Below are 22956 nucleotides of genomic sequence, written 5' to 3' on the forward strand. Positions count from 1 at the left end.
TGCAATGGAGAACTCAAGACTATGTAGTTATGGATAACAAATTTTTTGTGGGTTGGGAAACGTTGTTTGCATCATCGGGGAATGGACGGAGCGCGTCTTTCATTTTTTGAAAAGGTTTTGAATTGAAAATTCAAAAGGCAAAAGGTTTGAATGAGTTGAGATTGTTTTTATGTGGGAACCAAGCATCGAACCACAAGTTTAGTGATGATTTTTTGGAGACTTTTCATGAAACAGTTTTTGCAAATAAGTTTGATACCATCATAATCTTAAAAGCCACAAACTTTGTTTAAACAATTTGGAGGAACCATTTTGTTTCAGGAAGATAAGATCAATGATGTTTGAAAAATAATGAAACTGATTTTATAATTGAATGGTGAGAATTGAATTGGATGTGTCAAATTTATATTCTCATTTAGAATACTTATTTAAGTAATAAAACTTATTAGGATAACTGTCCAAAAAAAAATTCTCATAAATAATGTGCAATAGTTGGATTTGAAGAAAACATTATATACGGATGATTATGCATTAAAATGGGTTCCAAATATATTGGAATTAATTTGGAAACATAATATATACATTTTCATTATTCAAAGTCAATTTTTTTAAAATTTATATTTAGATTGAGAGAAACCTAAAATTTATTACAATTCCAACAATACAACGACACAAACTTTATAAAATAACAATGTATAGACTTAAATAACAGACAAAATATAAAATACATAACGAATCACAATGTAGATAATTTATTTTCTAATTGATATAATCTTTCAACCATACAAGACTCTTTGTTAAATGATTGTTTTTTCATAAAATTTGCTTTTTAATCTCATCACTTTTTTTTGGCTTGGTTCACTTGTTGTAGGAAGTTCTATAACCTGAGTGGTATCGTCGTATCTAAACATTTAAAAAATAAAAAATATTAGTTAAAAATTTTAAATTATATTTTAAAAAACAAACATATATATATATATATATATATATATATATATATATATATATATATATATATATATATATATATATATATATATATATATATATATATATATATATATATATATATATATAGGGGACGACTCAGGTGAGAACACTTGGTTATTATGAGAAATGAGAACAATGAATCACGACCATTAAATTTTTATCTTGTTGATTTTAATAGACTGGATTGGTTTCTCTTTCTATTTTGATTTAAAATAAATATTAAGGATTCTAGAATGAGAAACCAATCCAGTCCATTAAAATCAACAAAATCAAAATTTAATGGTCGTGATTCATTGTTCTCATTTCTCATAATAACCAAGTGTTCTCACCTGAGTCGTCCCCTATATATATATATATATATATATATATATATATATATATATATATATATATATATATATATATATATATATATATATATATATATATATATATATATATATATATATATATATATATAGATGGTGATGATGAAAAGCTTATAAAAAAAACATGGGTTTTATTTTATCACATTTAGTGATGCATTCTTTGAGAATTTTAAAGAAACACTTTATGCAAATAAGTTTCATACCATCATAATCATAAAAGTCACAAATTTTGTTTGAACAATTTGGTGGAACCACTTTGTTTCAGGAGGATTAGATCAATGAAGTTTGAAAATAATGAAACTGACTTTACAATTGATTGGAGTGAGAATTGAATCGGGTGTTCCAAAATGATATTCTCATTTATAATACTTATTTATGTAAGAAAACTTATTAGGATAATCGTCCAAAAAAATTTATTGTCATATATAATGTGTCATAGTTAGGTTTGAAGAAAATATTATGTACAAATGATTATGCATTAAAATTGGTTCCAAATATATTGGAATTAATTTGGAAACATAATATATACCTTTTCATTATCCAAAGTCAATTTTTAAAAAACTTATAATTATGTTGACTTGAATAAAATATCCAATTACATAAAATATCTCATAAATCTATGATAAATAATTCTCTAAATGTATATTTTAAAAAATATCTAATTTATTTTTGTCCTGACCTGGGGATCAGAATCAGAAGGGGCCACGGACGTCTTGCACAATATTGGTGATGGAGAAAAAATGAGAGTGTACCTGCAAAGAAGAGAGTTACCTGACTCTCTCGAGAAAGAGAGTTTATTAAACTTTTACAATCTGACTACTTTCATTTATTTTAAAAGGTTAATAGGCTAACCATCACCTACACCATAGTATAATTAAGTATTATTGATTAAAAGAACACATATACGTAGAGAAAATAAAAATTAATCTTCCAACTACCACCTTCTAAAGAATGGATTTAGTTACAATACTACCCCTTAAACCATTAATGTTACAGGAACCAATGATAATTGAATCCTTGATGTAGGTTTAGCTCTCTTAAAAATACAATTAAAATAAAATATCAATATGCTTTTTGTCATGTTATTAGTGCTTTAGATAAATAGTCATATATCATACTTTATACAATAAATATTTTAAATATATTTTATGGTAGAATATATCTTCGATTAAAAGATAGTAAAAATATATTAACAATAGTTCAACAAATTTATTTCTCCGTCTTACAATCTACGCATGCAAACATAGAAAATTTTAAATGAAATTTTTGGTTATTTAGAAGTTTTTTTTTAAGGATCAATTGAAAAAACTTAATGCAAACAACTTCCAGATCTCGAGGGTTTTACAAAGAAGAAGGTAATCATGTCTATAGAAAATGTCATTAGATATGTCCAACGATGATATCGATGATATACTATGTTAGTAGTTTTTGATCCTAAACGTTTAATAAAATGAGTAAATATAGATGAGAAACCATAAAGTTTATTATAATTCAAACAATACAGAAACACAAACTTTATAAAATAACTGTATAGAAATAACATAGAAAATATAAAATACATAACGAATCATAATTTAGATAATTTATTTTCTAATTGATATAATCTTTCAACCTTACAAGACTATTTGTTAAATGGTTGTTTTTTCATAAAATTTCCTTTATAATATCATCACTTTTTTTGGCTTTGATTACTTGTTGTAGGAAGTTCTGTAGGCTGAGTGATATCGTCCGATCTAAACATAAAAAAATTAAATATTAGTTAAAAAAATTCAAATTATATATAAAAAAATACAAACATATATATGATGAAAAACTTACGATTTAGTTATCTTCACATTTGTAGAACCTCTCGAAAAAATGGGTTCCATTTTCTCATATTTAGTGATGCTTTTTTGGAGACTTATCAAAAAACAGCTTCTGCAAATAAGTTTGATACCATCATAATCATAAACTCCACAAATTTTGTTTGAACAATTTGGTGGAGCCATTTTGCTTCAGGATGATTAGATCAATGAATTTTGAAAAATAATGAAATTGACTTTACAATTGAGCGGAGTGAGAATTGAATCGGGTGTGCCAAATTTATATTCTCATTTAGAATACTTATTTAAGTTATAAAACTTATTAGGATAAACTTTCAAAAAAATTATTGTCATAAATAATGTGCCATAGTTGGGTTTTTTGAAGAAAACAATATGTACGGATGATTATGCATTAAAATTCGTTCCAAATATATTAGAATTAATTGGAAAACATAATATATACCTTTTCACTCAAACAATTTTTTCAAATTTATAATTATAATGAACAATAGTACAAAAGAATAAAATATCCAATTACACAAAACAACTCACAAATCTATCATAAATAATTCTCTAAATGTATATTAAAAAAATATCTAGTTTTTCCATTAATTAAATTTTGGTGTAGTAGTCTTATAATGAATTAATCATTGCAAATATTTTCATATAGGAAAGTAATTATATATAAATGTGGAGAATGAATATAAGATAAAAAAGAAGAGCTAATAATCTAACACAAAAGTGCACTAACAACGCTCCGCCTCGCCTTAAGTCCGTAAAAACGCGAGCGGCACAAACAAGCCCGCCAAGTAAAATGGGCATAAAAATCATGCATATCACCCAAGGTAGCAGTTTGGCGGGCGGCGTGCTTGCCCACCTATTTTTTTAAAATCTTTTTATAGATTAATAGTCTTTTTTTACCTTTCAATTAAATTTTTCACTTATTTTTTAGAACAATTTTTTATAAAGTATCTTTAAAATAAATTTAATCTAAAAAAATATTCCTTATATTTACAAATTTATAAAACTAAACCATCAAGAATTTGAATCACTAGAATGAACTAAAACAGGGCAGACTTAAGGCGAGACGAGCTTAACGAATAGGTGAGACAGACTTTAGCGTGCGGCGAGCTTTGGCGGGGCGGACTTAGGCGGACGTCGAGTTTTGGCGGACCCAAAATCCCAACACAACCCGCCATCTTTTGGCGGGTGCGCGGCCAGGCTGGAGGGCCACCGCCTGTTTTGCCACCCCTACTAAAAACCCACAAAAAATACAAAAATTAACTTAAGAAAGGTAAAAATGTATAAATAAGAACTTTATTATATAACCAAAATACAACTAAATGAAATATGCTAAAGTCCAGGAACAAATAAACCACCATCAACCGAGCAATATCCTCTATGTGAATCTTAGGATCACACCTCTAAAAATTTCGATGATACACTTAAACGATTAATGGATCATAAAAGTCATAGGATCTGCAAGTCAATAAGGAAATATATCATATTCCCGACGACTTGCAAAATATCATTTCAAGAAAACAAAGATATACTTAGCTTCCGTGGCCTCTTCTTTAATCGTTAATCATGTAAAGATGAATTTATTTAGGATATTTTCACAAGGTTCATACCACTAAATGGAAAACCACGATAAGTCAACCTCTAGTCCAGCCCAAACCTTGGAGTGTTCATTGGTTCGGACAAATTTGAATCAAACCGAAATACAAACCACTCAACGGAACTTGGGTTGGGATTTTTTTAGTTTGGGCAAAAATTGAACCAAACCAATGAAAATCGATATAAGTTGGTTCGGGCAATGATTTTTAAAATTTATACCTGTGAGTTTGTCTATTCGAACCAACAATAATTTATTTGTATAATTTATATCATTATTATCATGATAACTAGTATAAGGTATTCAACTTCGAGAAGAAAAACACGAAACATCATTTTTGCCATTGACGACCACATGGAGAACAAAAAAAAGAAACTTTATATTACTATTAAAATGAGTTGAAGTAAATTTAAAAATTTCAATTTTTTTCACATTTGATTTTAATGTATTTTATCAATTCAAGTAAAATCAACTTGTTGATATTAATTTCTCTTTGGTTTGAGATTTATCACAAACATATATATAAATCTAATCAAACCAATTCATATATGTTTTATTGGGTGAGCATCAAATTATCTCGATACAAACCTAACCAGCCTAGAAACTCCCAGACATAAACCTCGAGAAAGTAAAAAAAATCTTTAAATTACAATAAAAAGTCACATCAAAGCCACATTATAACTCTTATGCTATATATTAAACTTTGACAATATGTCTACTCTCGTATATTATAAAAGTTGAATTGGCTAACCATCACCTACACCTTAGTGTCGCGGCACACAAAATATCTATGCGCATTGAACGCTCGAAATACAACAGAGTCGCCTCGGAAATTTATTTATTCTAAAAGGAAAGAGAAAATATGGATAAAACCCACAAAGAATAAAGGATAAGATGGTTTTAGCAACCAATAGCGGGTTTGGAAGTCGGTTATGTAAGGGGAAGGTATTGGCACCCCTCATATCTGTTGTACTCATCGGGACCCATTTAATTAGTTTTGTGAATGAGTGTTAGAGTGATGGTAGTTTGAGATCTTCTAAATATTGTGCGAGAAAAGAGAAAGAAAATGGAAAATAATTTTTGAATTTTTTATTATTGTGTCTGGCAAGACTTTGGGTCTCGCTCCTATGTATACCCAGGTGCGATGGAGAACTCAAGACTATGTAGTTATGGATAACAAATTTTTGTGGGTTAGGAAACGTTGTTTGCATCATCGGGGAATGGACGGAACGCGTCTTTCATTTTTTGAAAAGATTTTGAATTGAAAATTCAAAAGGCAAAAGGTTTGAATGAGTTGAGATTGTTTTTATGTGGGAACCAAGCATCGAACCACAAGTTTAGTGGTGATTTTTTGGAGACTTTTCATGAAACAGTTTTTGCAAATAAGTTTGATACCATCATAATCTTAAAAGCCACAAACTTTGTTTGAACAATTTGGAGGAACCATTTTGTTTCAGGAAGATAAGATCAATGATGTTTGAAAAATAATGAAACTGATTTTATAATTGAATGGTGAGAATTGAATTGGATGTGTCAAATTTATATTCTCATTTAGAATACTTATTTAAGTAATAAAACTTATTAGGATAACTGTCCCAAAAAAAAATTCTCATAAATAATGTGCAATAGTTGGGTTTGAAGAAAACATTATATACGGATGATTATGCATTAAAATGGATTCCAAATATATTGGAATTAATTTGGAAACATAATATATACATTTTCATTATTCAAAGTCAATTTTTTTAAAATTTATATTTATATTGACCAATGATACAAAAGAATAAAATATTCAATTATATAAAATATCTCATAAATCTATGATAAATAATTCTCTAAAAGTTTAGGATCCAAACAGTTTAATAAAAGGAGTAAATATAGATTGAGAGAAACCTAAAATTTATTACAATTCCAACAATACAACGACACAAACTTTATAAAATAACAATGTATAGACTTAAATAACAGACAAAATATAAAATACATAACGAATCACAATGTAGATAATTTATTTTCTAATTGATATAATCTTTTACCCATACAAGACTCTTTGTTAAATGATTGTTTTTTCATAAAATTTGCTTTTTAATCTCATCACTTTTTTTGGCTTGGTTCACTTGTTGTAGGAAGTTCTGTAACCTGAGTGGTATCATCGTATCTAAACATTTAAAAAATAAAAAATATTAGTTAAAAATTTTAAATTATATTTTAAAAAACAAACATATATATATATATATATATATATATATATATATATATATATATATATATATATATATATATATATATATATATATATATATATATATAGATGGTGATGATGAAAAGCTTATGATTTATTTATCTTCACATTTGTAGAATCTCTAAAAAAAACATGGGTTTTATTTTATCACATTTAGTGATGCTTTCTTTGAGAATTTATCTTCACTTATAAGTTTGATACCAATATCATAATCATAAAAGTCACAAATTTTGTTTGAACAATTTGGTGGAACCACTTTGTTTCAGGAGGATTAGATCAATGAAGTTTGAAAATAATGAAACTAACTTTACAATTGATTGGAGTGAGAATTGAATCGGGTGTTCCAAAATGATATTCTCATTTATAATACTTATTTATGTAAGAAAACTTATTAGGATAATCGTCCAAAAAAATTTATTGTCATATATAATGTGTCATATTGGGTTTGAAGAAAATATTATGTACAAATGATTATGCATTAAAATTGGTTCCAAATATATTGGAATTAATTTGGAAACATAATATATACCTTTTCATTATCCAAAGTCAATTTTTAAAAAACTTATAATTATGTTGACTTGAATAAAATATGTAATACCCGACATTATATTTATTCGATCTTTATGTTTACTAATGTAATTAGTATAAAGTAAGATGGATAAATATGATGTATATTCCACTAATTGATCTTTAGTGTTAACTAAACCTATTGGTGGTAATAAGAAGGATATAATGGTATTTTCACCCTTAAGTAGAATAGAGACATGTTTGGTTGATCCTTCTTTTCTTTTCCAAAAAACCAGAATTTTGTGAAAGAGAGAAAGAGAGGAGAACGTGGGAAGAGAGGAAGAGAAGAGGAAGTCTCAAACTTGGTCCCATTGTTCAACCTTGCATGCAACCAATTCTGCCCCAAATCTTGCTCTTTCCATCATCTTCATCTTGCTTCAGCACCATCAGCATCATCATCATCTGATTTCATCTCTGAGGTGAGTCCATAGTTAGTGAACTTGGGGTTTGCATGTGAGGGTTTTTAATTGGGGATTTGGGAATGTGAGTAATGTATGAATCAATAATGCTAATTATGTTAGTCCTGATATAATCCTTACCTACTGATGATTCTGATTGTGCTTGTATATCACGAATTCGTTAGAACTGAGTTGGGGATGCATGGGATTGATTGTTGGACATTTGGGACTGGTTTAGAACTCTTAAAATGCAGATTTTTGGGTCTGTCAGTCATGTAACCGGTTACATGGTTGACGTAACCGGTTACATGTGTGAAAAAGGGTGAAAAATGCAGTTTTACAGTGATGTAACCGGTTACATGATTCATGTAACCCGTTACATTGCTGTTTGGGGCAGATTTTCCAAAACTTTGGAAATTCATAACTTTTGCGTCGTAAGTTCGTTTCGCGCAAACTTTATACCGTTGGAAAGCTAACTGAGTGTACTATATAGGAAAATTAACCTTGGTGTTTAAATAACATTTTTTAGTATATCTGATATACCTTCAGTTAAAGTGCGACACTGATATTATGTAAATTATGTGTAGTTAGACTGGATTAGTTCATTGTTTCTAACTGCTATGTTATGCTGGAATAAGAATGCTATATCTTGATGAAATATGATCATTCTATTGGTGCCCATTGTTTCGGTTAAACAATCGGGGTTGTCTGCTTGCGTGCTTTAGCGTTTGCTTATGTGTGTGTGTGCTGAATCGAAGTAGACCAGGTACTAAGTTACGATTCGGACCATGGGTCCTTAAGTTGTCCGTGGGACTGCCCTGATCATGGATCCCAGAGGCACATACCTGAACTACCGTTGCAGTGTGCTTGTGAGGGTCTGGAGGCATTTTACTCACTTGCTGTGTACACACTCGCGTGCTTGGTATGATGGCGTTATGCGGCTAAGTAAGCCTACGCATAACAGGCAAACCATCTCTAAGGATGCCATGTAGGCTACATCATTAGGTTCCTACCCGGATGGGCTCATGCGTCGAGACGGCGTGTTGCACTTGCTGTTAACACCATGTGCGTACAGATGGTTTATGGGACGGTGTCGCCTCTTAGGCAAGGTCACCTCGCAGCCATGTAGGCTTATGCGAACCCGTTTAACCATTCTTGCAGGGTGCTTGTGCAAGTCTCTTGACAAATAGGCATGGGTGAACCCACCGAGGGTGTGTTAGTAACTTAGTCTAGTGGTATTAACGTACTTCTGGATTCCCCGTTATGGATGCGGGTTTTGCACACTTGTTTGCTATACCATGTGTAATTATATGAGGCAAGTCCAATGGTGGACGAGTCACTTGCTTGCTATGTACTTGTACCGGAAGTGAGTATAACCCCGAATCAATGGTGGATTCGGTTTTGATTGCATGTTCCCTTTAGATCCGAGTGGATTAATAGGATAGGTGGGCTCACTGAGATTTAGTAATCTCATCTCATCCCATTCCAATTATTATTTTTTTCAGGTGGTTCGAGGCAAGATCGCGGTAAGGGAAAGATGGATTAGATCTCTTGGCGATGCTTGGATATTTCTTTTAGCTCTTATCGTGCTTGGTAGTTTATGTATTTTGGATATGTACCGTTGTGATGTACTTGTATTTTGGCCATGATACATTCGGCTTTTGTATTCGTGTACTTCTATTTTCCGCTGCAAACATTATGTAACTGTTGTCTCATGAACCATATTTAACACTTTATGCATATTATTCTAGACAAATATGTGTGGGGTGTTACAGTTGGTATCAGAGCAGGTCGATCCTCGACTTTGCTAAGACACATCATAATGCAGTACAATTCTGCCTCATATGTGTATAATCAGTATGATTCCTTATGTCTTATTTATGGTATTGAGCCTGATCAACTTGATTCCATGCGTAGGACAGACAGGGAGATGGCTGAGCAACGCAGAGGTCCCGGAAGGCCCAGAACTAGGCATGTGGAGCCCGAGCAAGAAGCCGGAGGTGCAGGCGTGCCTTGGCAACAGATGATGCAGCAGATGATGCAACAGAACCAGATGATGGCTCAAATGATGCAAGGCATGCAGGGACAACAACCTCCTACTCAAGCTCCCGTTCCTCAAGCTGCAGCTGGACCAGATTTTCGTGCCTTCTTCAGGATGGATCCCCCAGAGTTTGTTGGCGGACTTGATTCACTCTTGGCTCATGATTGGTTAGCTGGTATGGAGAGGGTGTTTCAAGCTATTCAGTGTACTGAAGAAGAGAAGGTGATCTTTGCTACTCAGAAGATGAAGGGACCAGCCCTTAGGTGGTGGAACACTGCATCCACTTATTTCACCACACAAGAGATTCCTAAGGATTGGCAACACTTCAAAGTGGCATTCTTGGAGAAGTATTTCCCTAATAGAGTGAGGACTCAGAAGGAGCGAGAATTCCAGAACTTCAAGCAAGGTGACATGTCTGTTTCAGAATATGCAGAGAAGTTCGAGGACTTGGCAGACTACTCCAGACAAGCTGTTTATGCCCCAGATGAACTATGGAAGATTGATCAGTTCATGATGGGTTTGAGGGCCGACATTGCTCATAGTGTTTCCCAAAGAGAGTTCACTACCTATGCTGAATGTTTGAGGCAAAGCTATGTTGCTGAAAATAGTTTGAAGAGGGTTCAAGAAGAGAGGAACCAGAACAAGACTAACTTCAGGGAGCAAGGGAGATCTACTCAAAACTTGAGGCCCCGTAATCCTCCACCAAAGATGAAGCAAAGCCACGGTGACCGTTTCCCCCGACCACCCTTTTGTGATAAGTGTAAGAGGAAGCACACTGGAAATTGTGAGGTTTATCCTTTCAGATGTTATGAGTGTGGTGAGCAAGGTCACGTGATGAGGAATTGCCCGAAGAAGGGAGCTCCAGAAAAGACTGCAGGTCGTGTTTACACTTTGGATTCGAGGAAGGCCAAGGGAAACAACAATCTCATTGCGGGTACGTGTTATGTTAACAATCAACCTTTATGTGTTTTAGTTGATTGTGGAGCCACTCATTCTTTTGTTTCTACCGAGTGTGTTTATCGACTTGGTTTGGAAGTTACTCCATTACCCAATCCTATGATTATTTCTTCAGCAACGGATGATACTATGGAAGCTCGACTAATCTGTAAAGATTGTTCGGTCTCTTTTAATGGTCGTGACTTCCCGATCGATCTAATTTGTTTACCCCTCAAGAAGCTTGATGTTATTCTAGGGATGGATTGGTTGTCTCTTAACTCGGTGTACATTGGTTGCAAAGAGAAGGCCATATTCATTCCTGCTGAAGAGATTTCTTCCGATGATGCAATTACCAAGTTGATAGAAGGTACAATCAGCACGGTTAATTCTCTCTTTTCTCAAGAAAGATCCTTTCTTTTAGTTCTTTCCAAAGAACCTTCTGTGAGAGTTGAATTGTCGGAGATTCCGGTGGTGTGCGAATTTCCTGATGTATTTCCTGAGGATATCACTTCTCTTCCTCCGGAAAGAGAAGCGGAATTCTCAATCGATCTTATTCCTAGAACAGCCCCAGTTTCCATCACTCCTTATAGGATGTCTCCTATTGAACTCAGAGAACTGAAGCGTCAATTGGAAGAGCTTCTTGCTAAGCATTTTATTCAACCCAGTGTTTCTCCATGGGGAGCTCCTGTTCTTTTGGTGAAGAAGAAAGACGGAAGTATGCGCCTGTGCATCGATTACCGTCAGCTGAACAAAGTTACCATAAAGAACAAATATCCTTTACCACGGATTGATGACCTCCTAGATCAGTTGAAAGGAGCCAGTGTGTTCTCGAAGATTGATCTTAGGTCAGGATACCATCAAATCCGAGTGAAGAGCTCAGATGTACCAAAGACTGCATTCAGGACCCGATATGGTCACTACGAGTTTTTAGTTATGCCTTTTGGTGTGACTAATGCTCCAGCAGTTTTCATGGATTACATGAATCGGATCTTTCAACCATATCTGGACCAATTTGTAGTGATCTTTATTGATGACATCCTGGTGTATTCCCGTACTTCCGAAGATCATGAAGAACATTTGCGGATTGTGTTATCTACTCTTCGAGAGAAGCAATTGTATGCCAAGTTCAGTAAGTGTGAATTTTGGCTATCCGAAGTAAGTTTTCTCGGTCATGTCATCTCGGGAGGAGGCGTGGCAGTGGATCCTTCTAAAGTGGAAGCGGTGGTGAATTGGGACCGGCCAAAGAATGTGACTGAAGTCAGAAGCTTCTTAGGTTTGGCAGGCTACTACCGGAGATTTATTATGGGGTTTGCTAAGTTAGCCTTACCGTTGACGAAGCTTACACGGAAGGAAGTTGCTTTTGAATGGAATTCCGAGTGTGAGCAAAGTTTCCAGAAACTTAAGAAGAAGTTGACTACTGCACCTGTGTTAGTGATTCCAGACCCAAACCGGTCATATGAAGTGTTTTGCGATGCTTCTAAGAAAGGTTTAGGCGGAGTGTTGATGCAAGATGGTCAGGTGGTAGCATATGCCTCTCGGCAGTTGAGATCTCATGAAGAGAATTACCCGACCCATGATCTTGAGCTTGCTGCAATAGTTTTTGCACTCAAAGTGTGGCGACATTACCTATATGGCGTTCACTTTGAAATGTTCAGTGATCATAAAAGCTTGAGATATCTTTTCGACCAGAAGGAGTTGAATATGCGACAAAGGAGATGGATGGAGTACCTCAAGGATTATGACTTTGAATTGAAGTATCATCCAGGAAAGGCTAACAAAGTGGCAGATGCATTAAGTAGGAAGGAATTTCGAGTTGCGGAGTTGATGATGTTAGAACATGACTTATTGGAAAGGTTTCGCAATCTTAATCTTCAGTTTGAATGGACACCTAATGGTGTGTTAATCAGTAATTTGAGCATTCAGAATGAGCTACGAGAAAGAATTCGGATATCACAAGGGTATGATGAGCAATTGCAAGCGAGCGAAGGCATGCCTGATTTTGTGAGAGCACCTGATGGAGTAATCTTGTTTAAGCAACGGATGTGTATACCGAATGATTCTGAGTTGAAGCGTTTGATTCTGGATGAAGCACACAAGAGTAGATTTTCTATTCATCCTGGATCGACTAAGATGTATCAAGACTTAAGGAAAGACTTTTGGTGGCCAGGGATGAAGAAGGAGATTGCAGAGTATGTAGCACAATGTCCCATTTGTCAACAGGTTAAGATTGAACACCAGAGGCCAGGAGGAATGTTGCAACCACTGGAGGTACCAACGTGGAAATGGGATTCTATTTCTATGGATTTCATTGTGGGATTACCTCGTACTCGAGGCGGACATGATTCTATATGGGTAATAGTGGACAGGTTGACTAAGTCTGCTCACTTTTTACCTGTAAAGACCACTCACAAGGTGATTCATCTCGCAAGGCTTTTCATAGCAGAGATTGTACGGCTGCATGGCGTGCCGTCCAGTATAGTGTCTGATCGTGATCCAAAATTCACTTCGAGATTTTGGAAGATGTTTCATAAGGAATTGGGAACTAGATTGGATATGAGTACGTCTAACCATCCTCAATCCGATGGGCAAACGGAGAGGACAATCCAGACAATAGAGGATATGTTGAGAGCTTGCATTTTAGAAGAAGGTGGGGGTTGGAAGGATCATTTGTCGTTGATAGAGTTCGCATATAATAACAGTTACCATGCTAGTTTGGGTATGGCTCCCTACGAAGCTCTATACGGGAGAAAATGTCGATCACCTTTGTGCTGGGCCGAAGTAGGGGAGAGGAGTATTCTTGGACCGGAGATTATACAAGAAACCACCGAGAAAGTTAAGATGATCCGGGATAATCTCAAGAAGGCCCAAGACCGACAAAAGAACTATGCGAACAAACGAAGGAGACCTTTAGAATTTGAAGTTGGTGACCATGTGTATTTGAAGGTCACTCCAAGATTGAGATTGGGAGGACCGTTCAAAACGCGTAAACTCAGTCCGAGATATGTAGGACCGTATCAGATTATGAGTCGGGTAGGTGAAGTGGCTTATCAGTTGGCATTACCACCTTCACTATCCGGGCTGCATGACGTATTCCACGTATCTCAACTCCAGAAGTTTGTGCCCGATACTTTTCATCCTATTCTTCCGGATACTATTGAGGTAGAACCAGATCTTTCCTATGATCCTTGACCTTACCGTATCCTAGAGCGTGCAAGCAAATCCCTACGAAGTAAGGAGATACCTATCGTGAAGGTGATGTGGGATGAGACGCGTCCTGAGGAAGCTACGTGGGAGCTTGAGTCAGAGATGCGAGAATCCTATCCTCACTTGTTCTGGTAAGCTTTCTTTGAATTCGAGGACGAATTCTATTTAAGGGGGGAAGAATGTAATACCCGAAATTATATTTATTCGATCTTTATGTTTACTAATGTAATTAGTATAAAGTAAGATGGATAAATATGATGTATATTCCACTAATTGATCTTTAGTGTTAACTAAACCTATTGGTGGTAATAGGAAGGATATAATGGTATTTTCACCCTTAAGTAGAATAGAGACATGTTTGGTTGATCCTTCTTTTCTTTTCCAAAAAACCAAAATTTTTTGAAAGAGAGAAAGAGAGGAGAACGTGGGAAGAGAGGAAGAGAAGAGGAAGTCTCAAACTTGGTCCCATTGTTCAACCTTGCATTCAACCAATTCTGCCCCAAATCTTGCTCTTTCCATCATCTTCATCTTGCTTCAGCACCATCAGCATCATCATCATCTCATTTCATCTCTGAGGTGAGTCCATAGTTAGTGAACTTGGGGTTTGCATGTGAGGGTTTTTAATTGGGGATTTGGGAATGTGAGTAATGTATGAATCAATAATGCTAATTATGTTAGTCCTGATATAATCCTTACCTACTGATGATTCTGATTGTGCTTGTATATCACGAATTCGTTAGAACTGAGTTGGGCATGCATGGGATTGATTGTTGGACATTTGGGACTGGTTTAGAACTCTTAAAATGCAGATTTTTGGGTCTGTCAGTCATGTAACCGGTTACATGGTTGACGTAACCGGTTACATGTGTGAAAAAGGGTGAAAAACGCAGTTTTACAGTGATGTAACCGGTTACATGATTCATGTAACCCGTTACATTGCTGTTTGGGGCAGATGTTCCAAAACTTCGGAAATTCATAACTTTTGCGTCGTAAGTTCGTTTCGCGCAAACTTTATACCGTTGGAAAGCTAACTGAGTGTACTATATAGGAAAATTAACCTTGGTGTTTAAATAACATTTTTTAGTATATCTGATATACCTTCAGTTAAAGTGCGACACTGATATTATGTAAATTATGTGTAGTTAGACTGGATTAGTTCATTGTTTCTAACTGCTATGTTATGCTGGAATAAGAATGCTATATCTTGATGAAATATGATCATTCTATTGGTGCCCATTGTTTCGGTTAAACAATCGGGGTTGTCTGCTTGCGTGCTTTAGCGTTTGCTTATGTGTGTGTGTGCTGAATCGAAGTAGACCAGGTACTAAGTTACGATTCGGACCATGGGTCCTTGAGTTGTCCGTGGGACTGCCCTGATCATGGATCCCAGAGGCACATACCTGAACTACCGTTGCAGTGTGCTTGTGAGGGTCTGGAGGCATTTTACTCACTTGCTGTGTACACACTCGCGTGCTTGGTATGATGGCGTTATGCGGCTAAGTAAGCCTACGCATAACAGGTAAACCATCTCTAATGATGCCATGTAGTCTACATCATTAGGTTCCTACCCGGATGGGCTCATGCGTCGAGACGGCGTGTTGCACTTGCTGTTAACACCATGTGCGTACAGATGGTTAATGGGACGGTGTCGCCTCTTAGGCAAGGTCACCTCGCAGCCATGTAGGCTTATGCGAACCCGTTTAACCATTCTTGCAGGGTGCTTGTGCAAGTCTCTTGACAAATAGGCATGGGTGAACCCACCGAGGGTGTGCTAGTAACTTAGTAACTTAGTCTAGTGGTATTAACGTACTTCTGGATTCCCCGTTATGGATGCGGGTTTTGCACACTTGTTTGCTATACCATGTGTAATTATATGAGGCAAGTCTAATGGTGGACGAGTCACTTGCTTGCTATGTACTTGTACCGGAAGTGAGTATAACCCCGAATCAATGGTGGATTCGGTTTTGATTGCATGTTCCCTTTAGATCCGAGTGGATTAATAGGATAGGCGGGCTCACTGAGATTTAGTAATCTCATCTCATCCCATTCCAATTATTATTTTTTTCAGGTGGTTCGAGGCAAGATCGCGGTAAGGGAAAGATGGATTAGATCTCTTGGCGATGCTTGGATATTTCTTTTAGCTCTTATCGTGCTTGCTAGTTTATGTATTTTGGATATGTACCGTTGTGATGTACTTGTATTTTGGCCATGATACATTCGGCTTTTGTATTCGTGTACTTCTATTTTCCGCTGCAAACATTATGTAACTGTTGTCTCATGAACCATATTTAACACTTTATGCATATTATTCTAGACAAATATGTGTGGGGTGTTACAAAATATCCAATTACATAAAATATCTCATAAAACTATGATAAATAATTCTCTAAATGTATATTTTTAAAAATATCTAATTTATTTTTGTCCTGACCTGGGGATCAGAATCAGAAGGGGCCACGGACGTCTTGCACAATATTGGTGATGGAGAAAAAATGAGAGTGTACCTGCAAAGAAGAGAGTTACCTGACTCTCTCGAGAAAGAGAGTTTATTAAACTTTTACAATCTGACTACTTTCATTTATTTTAAAAGGTTAATAGGCTAACCATCACCTACACCATAGTATAATTAAGTATTATTGATTAAAAGAACACATATACGTAGAGAAAATAAAAATTAATCTTCCAACTATCACCTTCTAAAGAATAGATTTAGTTACAATACTACCCCTTAAACCATTAATGTTACAGGAGCCAATGATAATTGAATCCTTGATGTAGGTTTAGCTCTCTTAAAAATACAATTAAAATAAAATATCAATATGCTTTTTGTCATGTTATTAGTGCTTTAGATAAATAGTCATATATCATACTTTATACAATAAATATTTTAAATATATTTTATGGTAGAATATATCTTCGATTAAAAGAAAGTAAAAATATATTAACAATAGTTCAACAAATTTATTTCTCCGTCTTACAATCTACGCGTCCAAACATAGAAAATTTTAAATGAAATTTTTGGTTATTTAGAATTTTTTTTTAAGGATCAATTGAAAAAACTTAACGCAAACAACTTCCAGATCTCGAGGGTTTTAAAAAGAAGAAGGTAATCATGTCTATAGAAAATGTCATTAGATATGTCCAACGATGATATCGATGATATACTATGTTAGTAGTTTTTGATCCTAAACGTTTAATAAAATGAGTAAATATAGATCGAGAGAAACCATAAAGTTTATTATAATTCAAACAATACAGAAACACAAACTTTATAAAATAACTGTATAGAAATAACATAGAAAATATAAAATACATAACGAATCATAATTTAGATAATTTATTTTCTAATTGATATAATCTTTCAACCTTACAAGACTCTTTGTTAAATGGTTGTTTTTTCAAAAAATTTGCTTTATAATATCATCACTTTTTTTGGCTTTGATTACTTGTTGTAGGAAGTTCTGTAGGCTGAGTGATATCGTCCGATCTAAACATAAAAAAATTAAATATTAGTTAAAAAAATTCAAATTATATATAAAAAAATACAAACATATATATGATGAAAAACTTACGATTTAGTTATCTTCACATTTGTAGAACCTCTCGAAAAAATGGGTTCCATTTTCTCATATTTAGTGATGCTTTTTTGGAGACTTATCAAAAAACAGCTTCTGCAAATAAGTTTGATACCATCATAATCATAAACTCCACAAATTTTGTTTGAACAATTTGGTGGAGCCATTTTGCTTCAGGATGATTAGATCAATGAAGTTTGAAAAATAATGAAATTGACTTTACAATTGAGCGGAGTGAGAATTGGATCGGGTGTGCCAAATTTATATTCTCATTTAGAATACTTATTTAAGTTATAAAACTTATTAGGATAACCTTTCAAAAAAATTATTGTCATAATAAATAATGTGCCATAGTTGGGTTTTTTTGAAGAAAACATTATGTACGGATGATTATGCATTAAAATTCGTTCCAAATATATTAGAATTAATTGGAAAACATAATATATATACCTTTTCACTTAAACAATTTTTTCAAATTTATAATTATAATGATCAATAGTACAAAAGAATAAAATATCCAATTACACAAAACAACTCACAAATCTATCATAAATTATTCTCTAAATGTATATTAAAAAAATATCTAGTTTTTCCATTAATTAAATTTTGGTGTAGTAGTCTTATAATGAATTAATCATTGCAAATATTTTCATATAGGAAAGTAATTATATATAAATGTGGAAAATGAATATTGTTGAATGCAGTATAGGGCAAGAAACAAAAAAGATTTGGAAATATTGATCCGGGAATTATCGTCCTCAGAGATGGAGAGATGCCATTCAACAGTTTCTACGGTTTCGAGCTCGGGATTGAATGAGCAAAAAGTAAACAAAGATATAGACAGGTAAGAATAAACACATTCTTAGAAGAGAAAGAACTTATCAGGAATGTAAATATATCCACTCTTCACAAACATACACTTACCAACCCGTTATACTCAACCTACGATACTCATCTATGTCATCACGTATCTCTCACATAAGCGCCCATCTCTGGAGCCCAAACGAGATCATCTCACAACTAAGGTTATCTCTAACGCGAAGTCGCGAGAACATCCGTATTCTCGCGTCGGCGATCTCTCGCGCGCCGCTCAAACACGAAAGCATTACGTACAAATACAAACAGTTAATGTTAGCTCTAAATTTATCTCTAGAGTTCAGAACCAACAGATAATCATCCTAGATAAGGATTCAAGAAGTTTATCTCTAAAGCACCCCAAATCCCCAGCATAGAGCAAAAATTCAAGATAACATCAACACAGATTCGTAAAGCAAGTTAAATATAACATTATAATCGGTAAATATACATAAGATTCAAGTAAATATACAAACAAAACCCAACCAAAGAGAAATACACAAAGAAGAAGAGAAATGAACCGAAAATCTCCCGGTTTGTCAGCTCCGTTCGACGCTCAATCCACCCCCGATCATCCAAATGCAACCTCCGAAGATGTTTTCTAAGCCAATTCTACTCTAAGAATGAAGTTGATGGTGTTGGGACTCAAAAATACCCAAACCATGACCTAAAAATGTGATTTTGGCCCCTTTTAACGAGCTGCTGTCTTAGTAGGTCCGCTTAGCGGACCCCCTCCGCTCAGCGGACTCAAAATTGCATCCAAACGCTGATTTGCTCCGCTGGAGCTCCGCTCAGCGGACCCCCTCCGCTTAGCGGAGTCTGCTAAAAATCAGATTTTGTTTTCGCCATAACTCGATAACCGTAACTCCGATTGCGCCCGGTTTGAAGCGTTGGAAAGCCTATTCAATGCTCTATCCAATAATGAATGAATGGAAACCAAAATGATGATTTTGGTCATCCTTATTTTGAGTCTTTGGAAGTCCGTTTGATGGTGGCTAAGCGGGCTTGCACCAAAACTGCGAAATCGAAGCCGTGCCTTTGACACTTTATTCCTCAAGGCTCCAATAAGCATGAATACCTATAAAAACAAAGGAAAAACTAGCAAATGGTATAAAAGTATATGAAAATACAACTATTCACAAAGTATACGTATTTATACACAAAACGGGGAATTATTCAAACGGTATTAACAAAAGTATCGATAAGTGCCACTATTTACATACACAAAATAAGTACATTTTGGCACTTATCAAATATAAGATAAAAAAGAAGAGCTAATAATCTAACACAAAAGTGCACTAACAACGCTCCGCCTCGCCTTAAGTCCGTAAAAACGCGAGCGGGGCAAACAAGCCCGCCAAGTAAAATGGGCATAAAAATCATGCATATCACCCAAGGTAGCAGTTTGGCGGGCGGCGTGCTTGCCCACCTATTTTTTTAAAATCTTTTTATAGATTAATAGTCTTTTTTTACCTTTCAATTAAATTTTTTTAACTTATTTTTTAGAACAATTTTTTATAAAGTATCTTTAAAATAAATTTAATCTAAAAAAAAAATTCCTTATATTTACAAATTTATAAAACTAAACCATCAAGAATTTTGTTGGAATACATAGGCCCACTTCCAATATTAATCCACAAGCCCAATATAATCCTAACCAAAAGCCCACTACCATATGTAACTACCTTTCCACATTTGTAGTCTGATTCTGTTTGTAACGGATATATTATCCTCCATATATAGACCCACTCAATGTATTCAAAACATAATAATATAATTCTCTTTCTTTTGTTTCTTTCTTATCCTCTTCAATGCTTCCGCAAATGCATACGTTAACATGGTATCAGAAAAGATAACTCTGATTACCCACCCCATCACCACCACTCATCTTCCCCAATAACTCTATCTTTTCTCGCTTATTCCCCACCTTTCATTCTTTTCGCTTCGTTCTTCTTTTTCACCCTTTGCTCTATGTCTGATTCTGACGACTCCTCTCACTCTCCAAGAAACTCTCCCAAACCTCTTTCCATGGCCGAAACTCCCAAACCTCGTTCCTTCCAACAAGACATGCTAGATCCTTACTATATGCACCCCAGTGATAACCCAGGCTTAGCCATCGTCACACCTTCTCTCAACAACACCAATTTTCATTCTTGGTCAAGATCCCTAAAATTAGCTCTCATGTCCAAGAACAAATTAGGGTTCATCGATGGAACCCTTCTTCGTCCCAATCTCACCGATCCCAATTTCGTCCTCTGGAACCGATGCAACAATATGGTTATGGCCTGGATCACGAACTCTATTGACAAAGAGATCTCTGAGAGTGTGCTATGGATTGACTCTGCGAAGGAAATTTGGGAAGAGCTTCACGAAAGATACCATCAAGGCGACATCTTTCGAATTTCAGACCTTCAAGAAGAGATCTATGCCCAGAAACAAGGTGAACAAACCATTACTCAATACTTTACCACTCTGAAAAAACTATGGCAAGAATTCGATAATTTTCGCCCACTTCCTAATTGCACTTGTGAACCTGTTTGTCATTGCCTATTACTTCCCACCATCAAAACCTATCGTGAAAATGATTATGTGATTCGTTTTCTCAAAGGTCTCAATGACCAATACGCACCTGTTAGATCCCAAATCATGCTTTTAAATCCACTTCCTAGTGTCAACAAAGTTTTCTCTATGTTAATTCAACAAGAAAGACAAATCTTTACCCCTAACCCTGATGAAAAAATTATTGCCCAAATTCAAAAACCACCCATCAAAAATCGTCAAAATGACAATCTTCCCAAACCATCCTACACACCCAAATCGAAGGGCCTGAAAATTTGCACCTATTGCAACAAACCTGGTCATACCATTGAGGTGTGCTTCAAGAAGCATGGCTTCCCTCCTTACCTGAAAAAGGCCAACATAGCCTTGGCTACTGCTGATGAACCTGATAATGAAGAAGGCGCATCTGGCACTTCTGAAGATAATTCTGGCAACATTGGCTTCACTGCTGAACAACAACGAGCTTTACTTGCCCTGCTTCAATAGACAACCAATGCTCCTGCACCCAACATTCAACATCTTCAAAGCTCATCCACTTCACACTCAGGTACATCTAACATTCAAAATGTCTCTACTAATGCTAATACTGAATGGCTTCTTGACACTGGTGCTACTGACCATGTCTGCCATAACAAGCATTACTTTACTAACCTTCAACCCATCACTCCTATCACGGTTAGACTCCCAAATGGGATTACTATTACCACTACTCATGCTGGTTCCATAGTTTTCAACAATCTTTTCCAGCTTCATGATGTTTTATATATTCCCACTTTTTCAACCAATCTCATTTCTATTTCAAAATTATGTGCTTCCTTAAATTGTCACTGTTTTTTCACTAGCTCTCACTGTCTCATACAGGGCACACATACCCTGATGAAGATTGGTGCAGCTAGACTTCAAAATGGTCTCTACACTCTCACCTCACCTAGCATCACTACTTATCACAACAATACTCCACAAATAAATAACTGTACTCTATGGCACAATAGATTAGGCCACACTTCATATGAAACTCTTGTACACATCAATAAAATTTTTCCTTTATCCAATTTAAAAAAGTCCACTGCTCCTTGTGATACTTGTTTCAATGCTAAACAAAAACGTCTCCCTTTCTCTACTAGTAACACTAATACTCTTAACTGTTTTGACTTAGTCCACATGGATATATGGGGACCCATTTCCCATCCTTCCATCAATGGACACAAATATTTTCTCACTGTTGTAGACGACCATAGCAGATATTGTTGGATTTTCCTAATGAAAACTAAATCTGAAACCTCTTCTTTGATCAAAAACTTTGTAAAATATGTTCAAACCCAATTTCAGAAAACTGTCAAAAACATTAGATCTGACAATGGGCCAGAATTCTTGTTAAAAGATTTTTACATTTCTCAAGGCATTCAACATCAAACCTCATGTGTTTATACCCCTCAACAGAATGGCCTTGTAGAAAGAAAACATCAACATTTACTTGGTGTCACTCGTGCACTACTTTTTCAATCAAACATGCCTAAGCTTTTCTGGTCATATGCTCTATCTTATGCTGTCCACATTATTAACAGGTTGCCCTCTAAATTACTGAATCACAAATGCCCTTTTTTCTTGTTACATGCTTCTATTCCTGATTATTCTGTCATCAAAGTTTTTGGATGTCTAGTATATGCTTGCAGTTTACAGGTACACAGAACGAAGCTAGACTCAAGATCTAACAAATGTATATTCTTGGGTTTAAAACAAGGGGTCAAGGCTTCCATTCTCTATGACATCAAAACAAGAAATATATTCCTCTCCAGAGATACCACCT

At 35.0% G+C, this 22956-nt stretch overlaps 1 protein-coding gene across 1 annotated transcript; it reads left to right on the plus strand.

The window, feature by feature from the left end:
• The first annotated feature begins 20561 nt into the window (after positions 1 to 20561).
• On the plus strand, positions 20562 to 21635 carry LOC131598108 (uncharacterized). The gene has a single exon (XM_058870741.1). It carries the CDS (start codon positions 20562 to 20564, stop codon positions 21633 to 21635), a length of 1074 nt encoding a protein of 357 aa, XP_058726724.1.
• Positions 21636 to 22956: the final 1321 nt, after the last annotated feature.

The sequence above is a fragment of the Vicia villosa genome, linkage group LG4 (assembly GCF_029867415.1).
Source record: "Vicia villosa cultivar HV-30 ecotype Madison, WI linkage group LG4, Vvil1.0, whole genome shotgun sequence".
Classification (NCBI taxonomy): domain Eukaryota; kingdom Viridiplantae; phylum Streptophyta; class Magnoliopsida; order Fabales; family Fabaceae; genus Vicia; species Vicia villosa.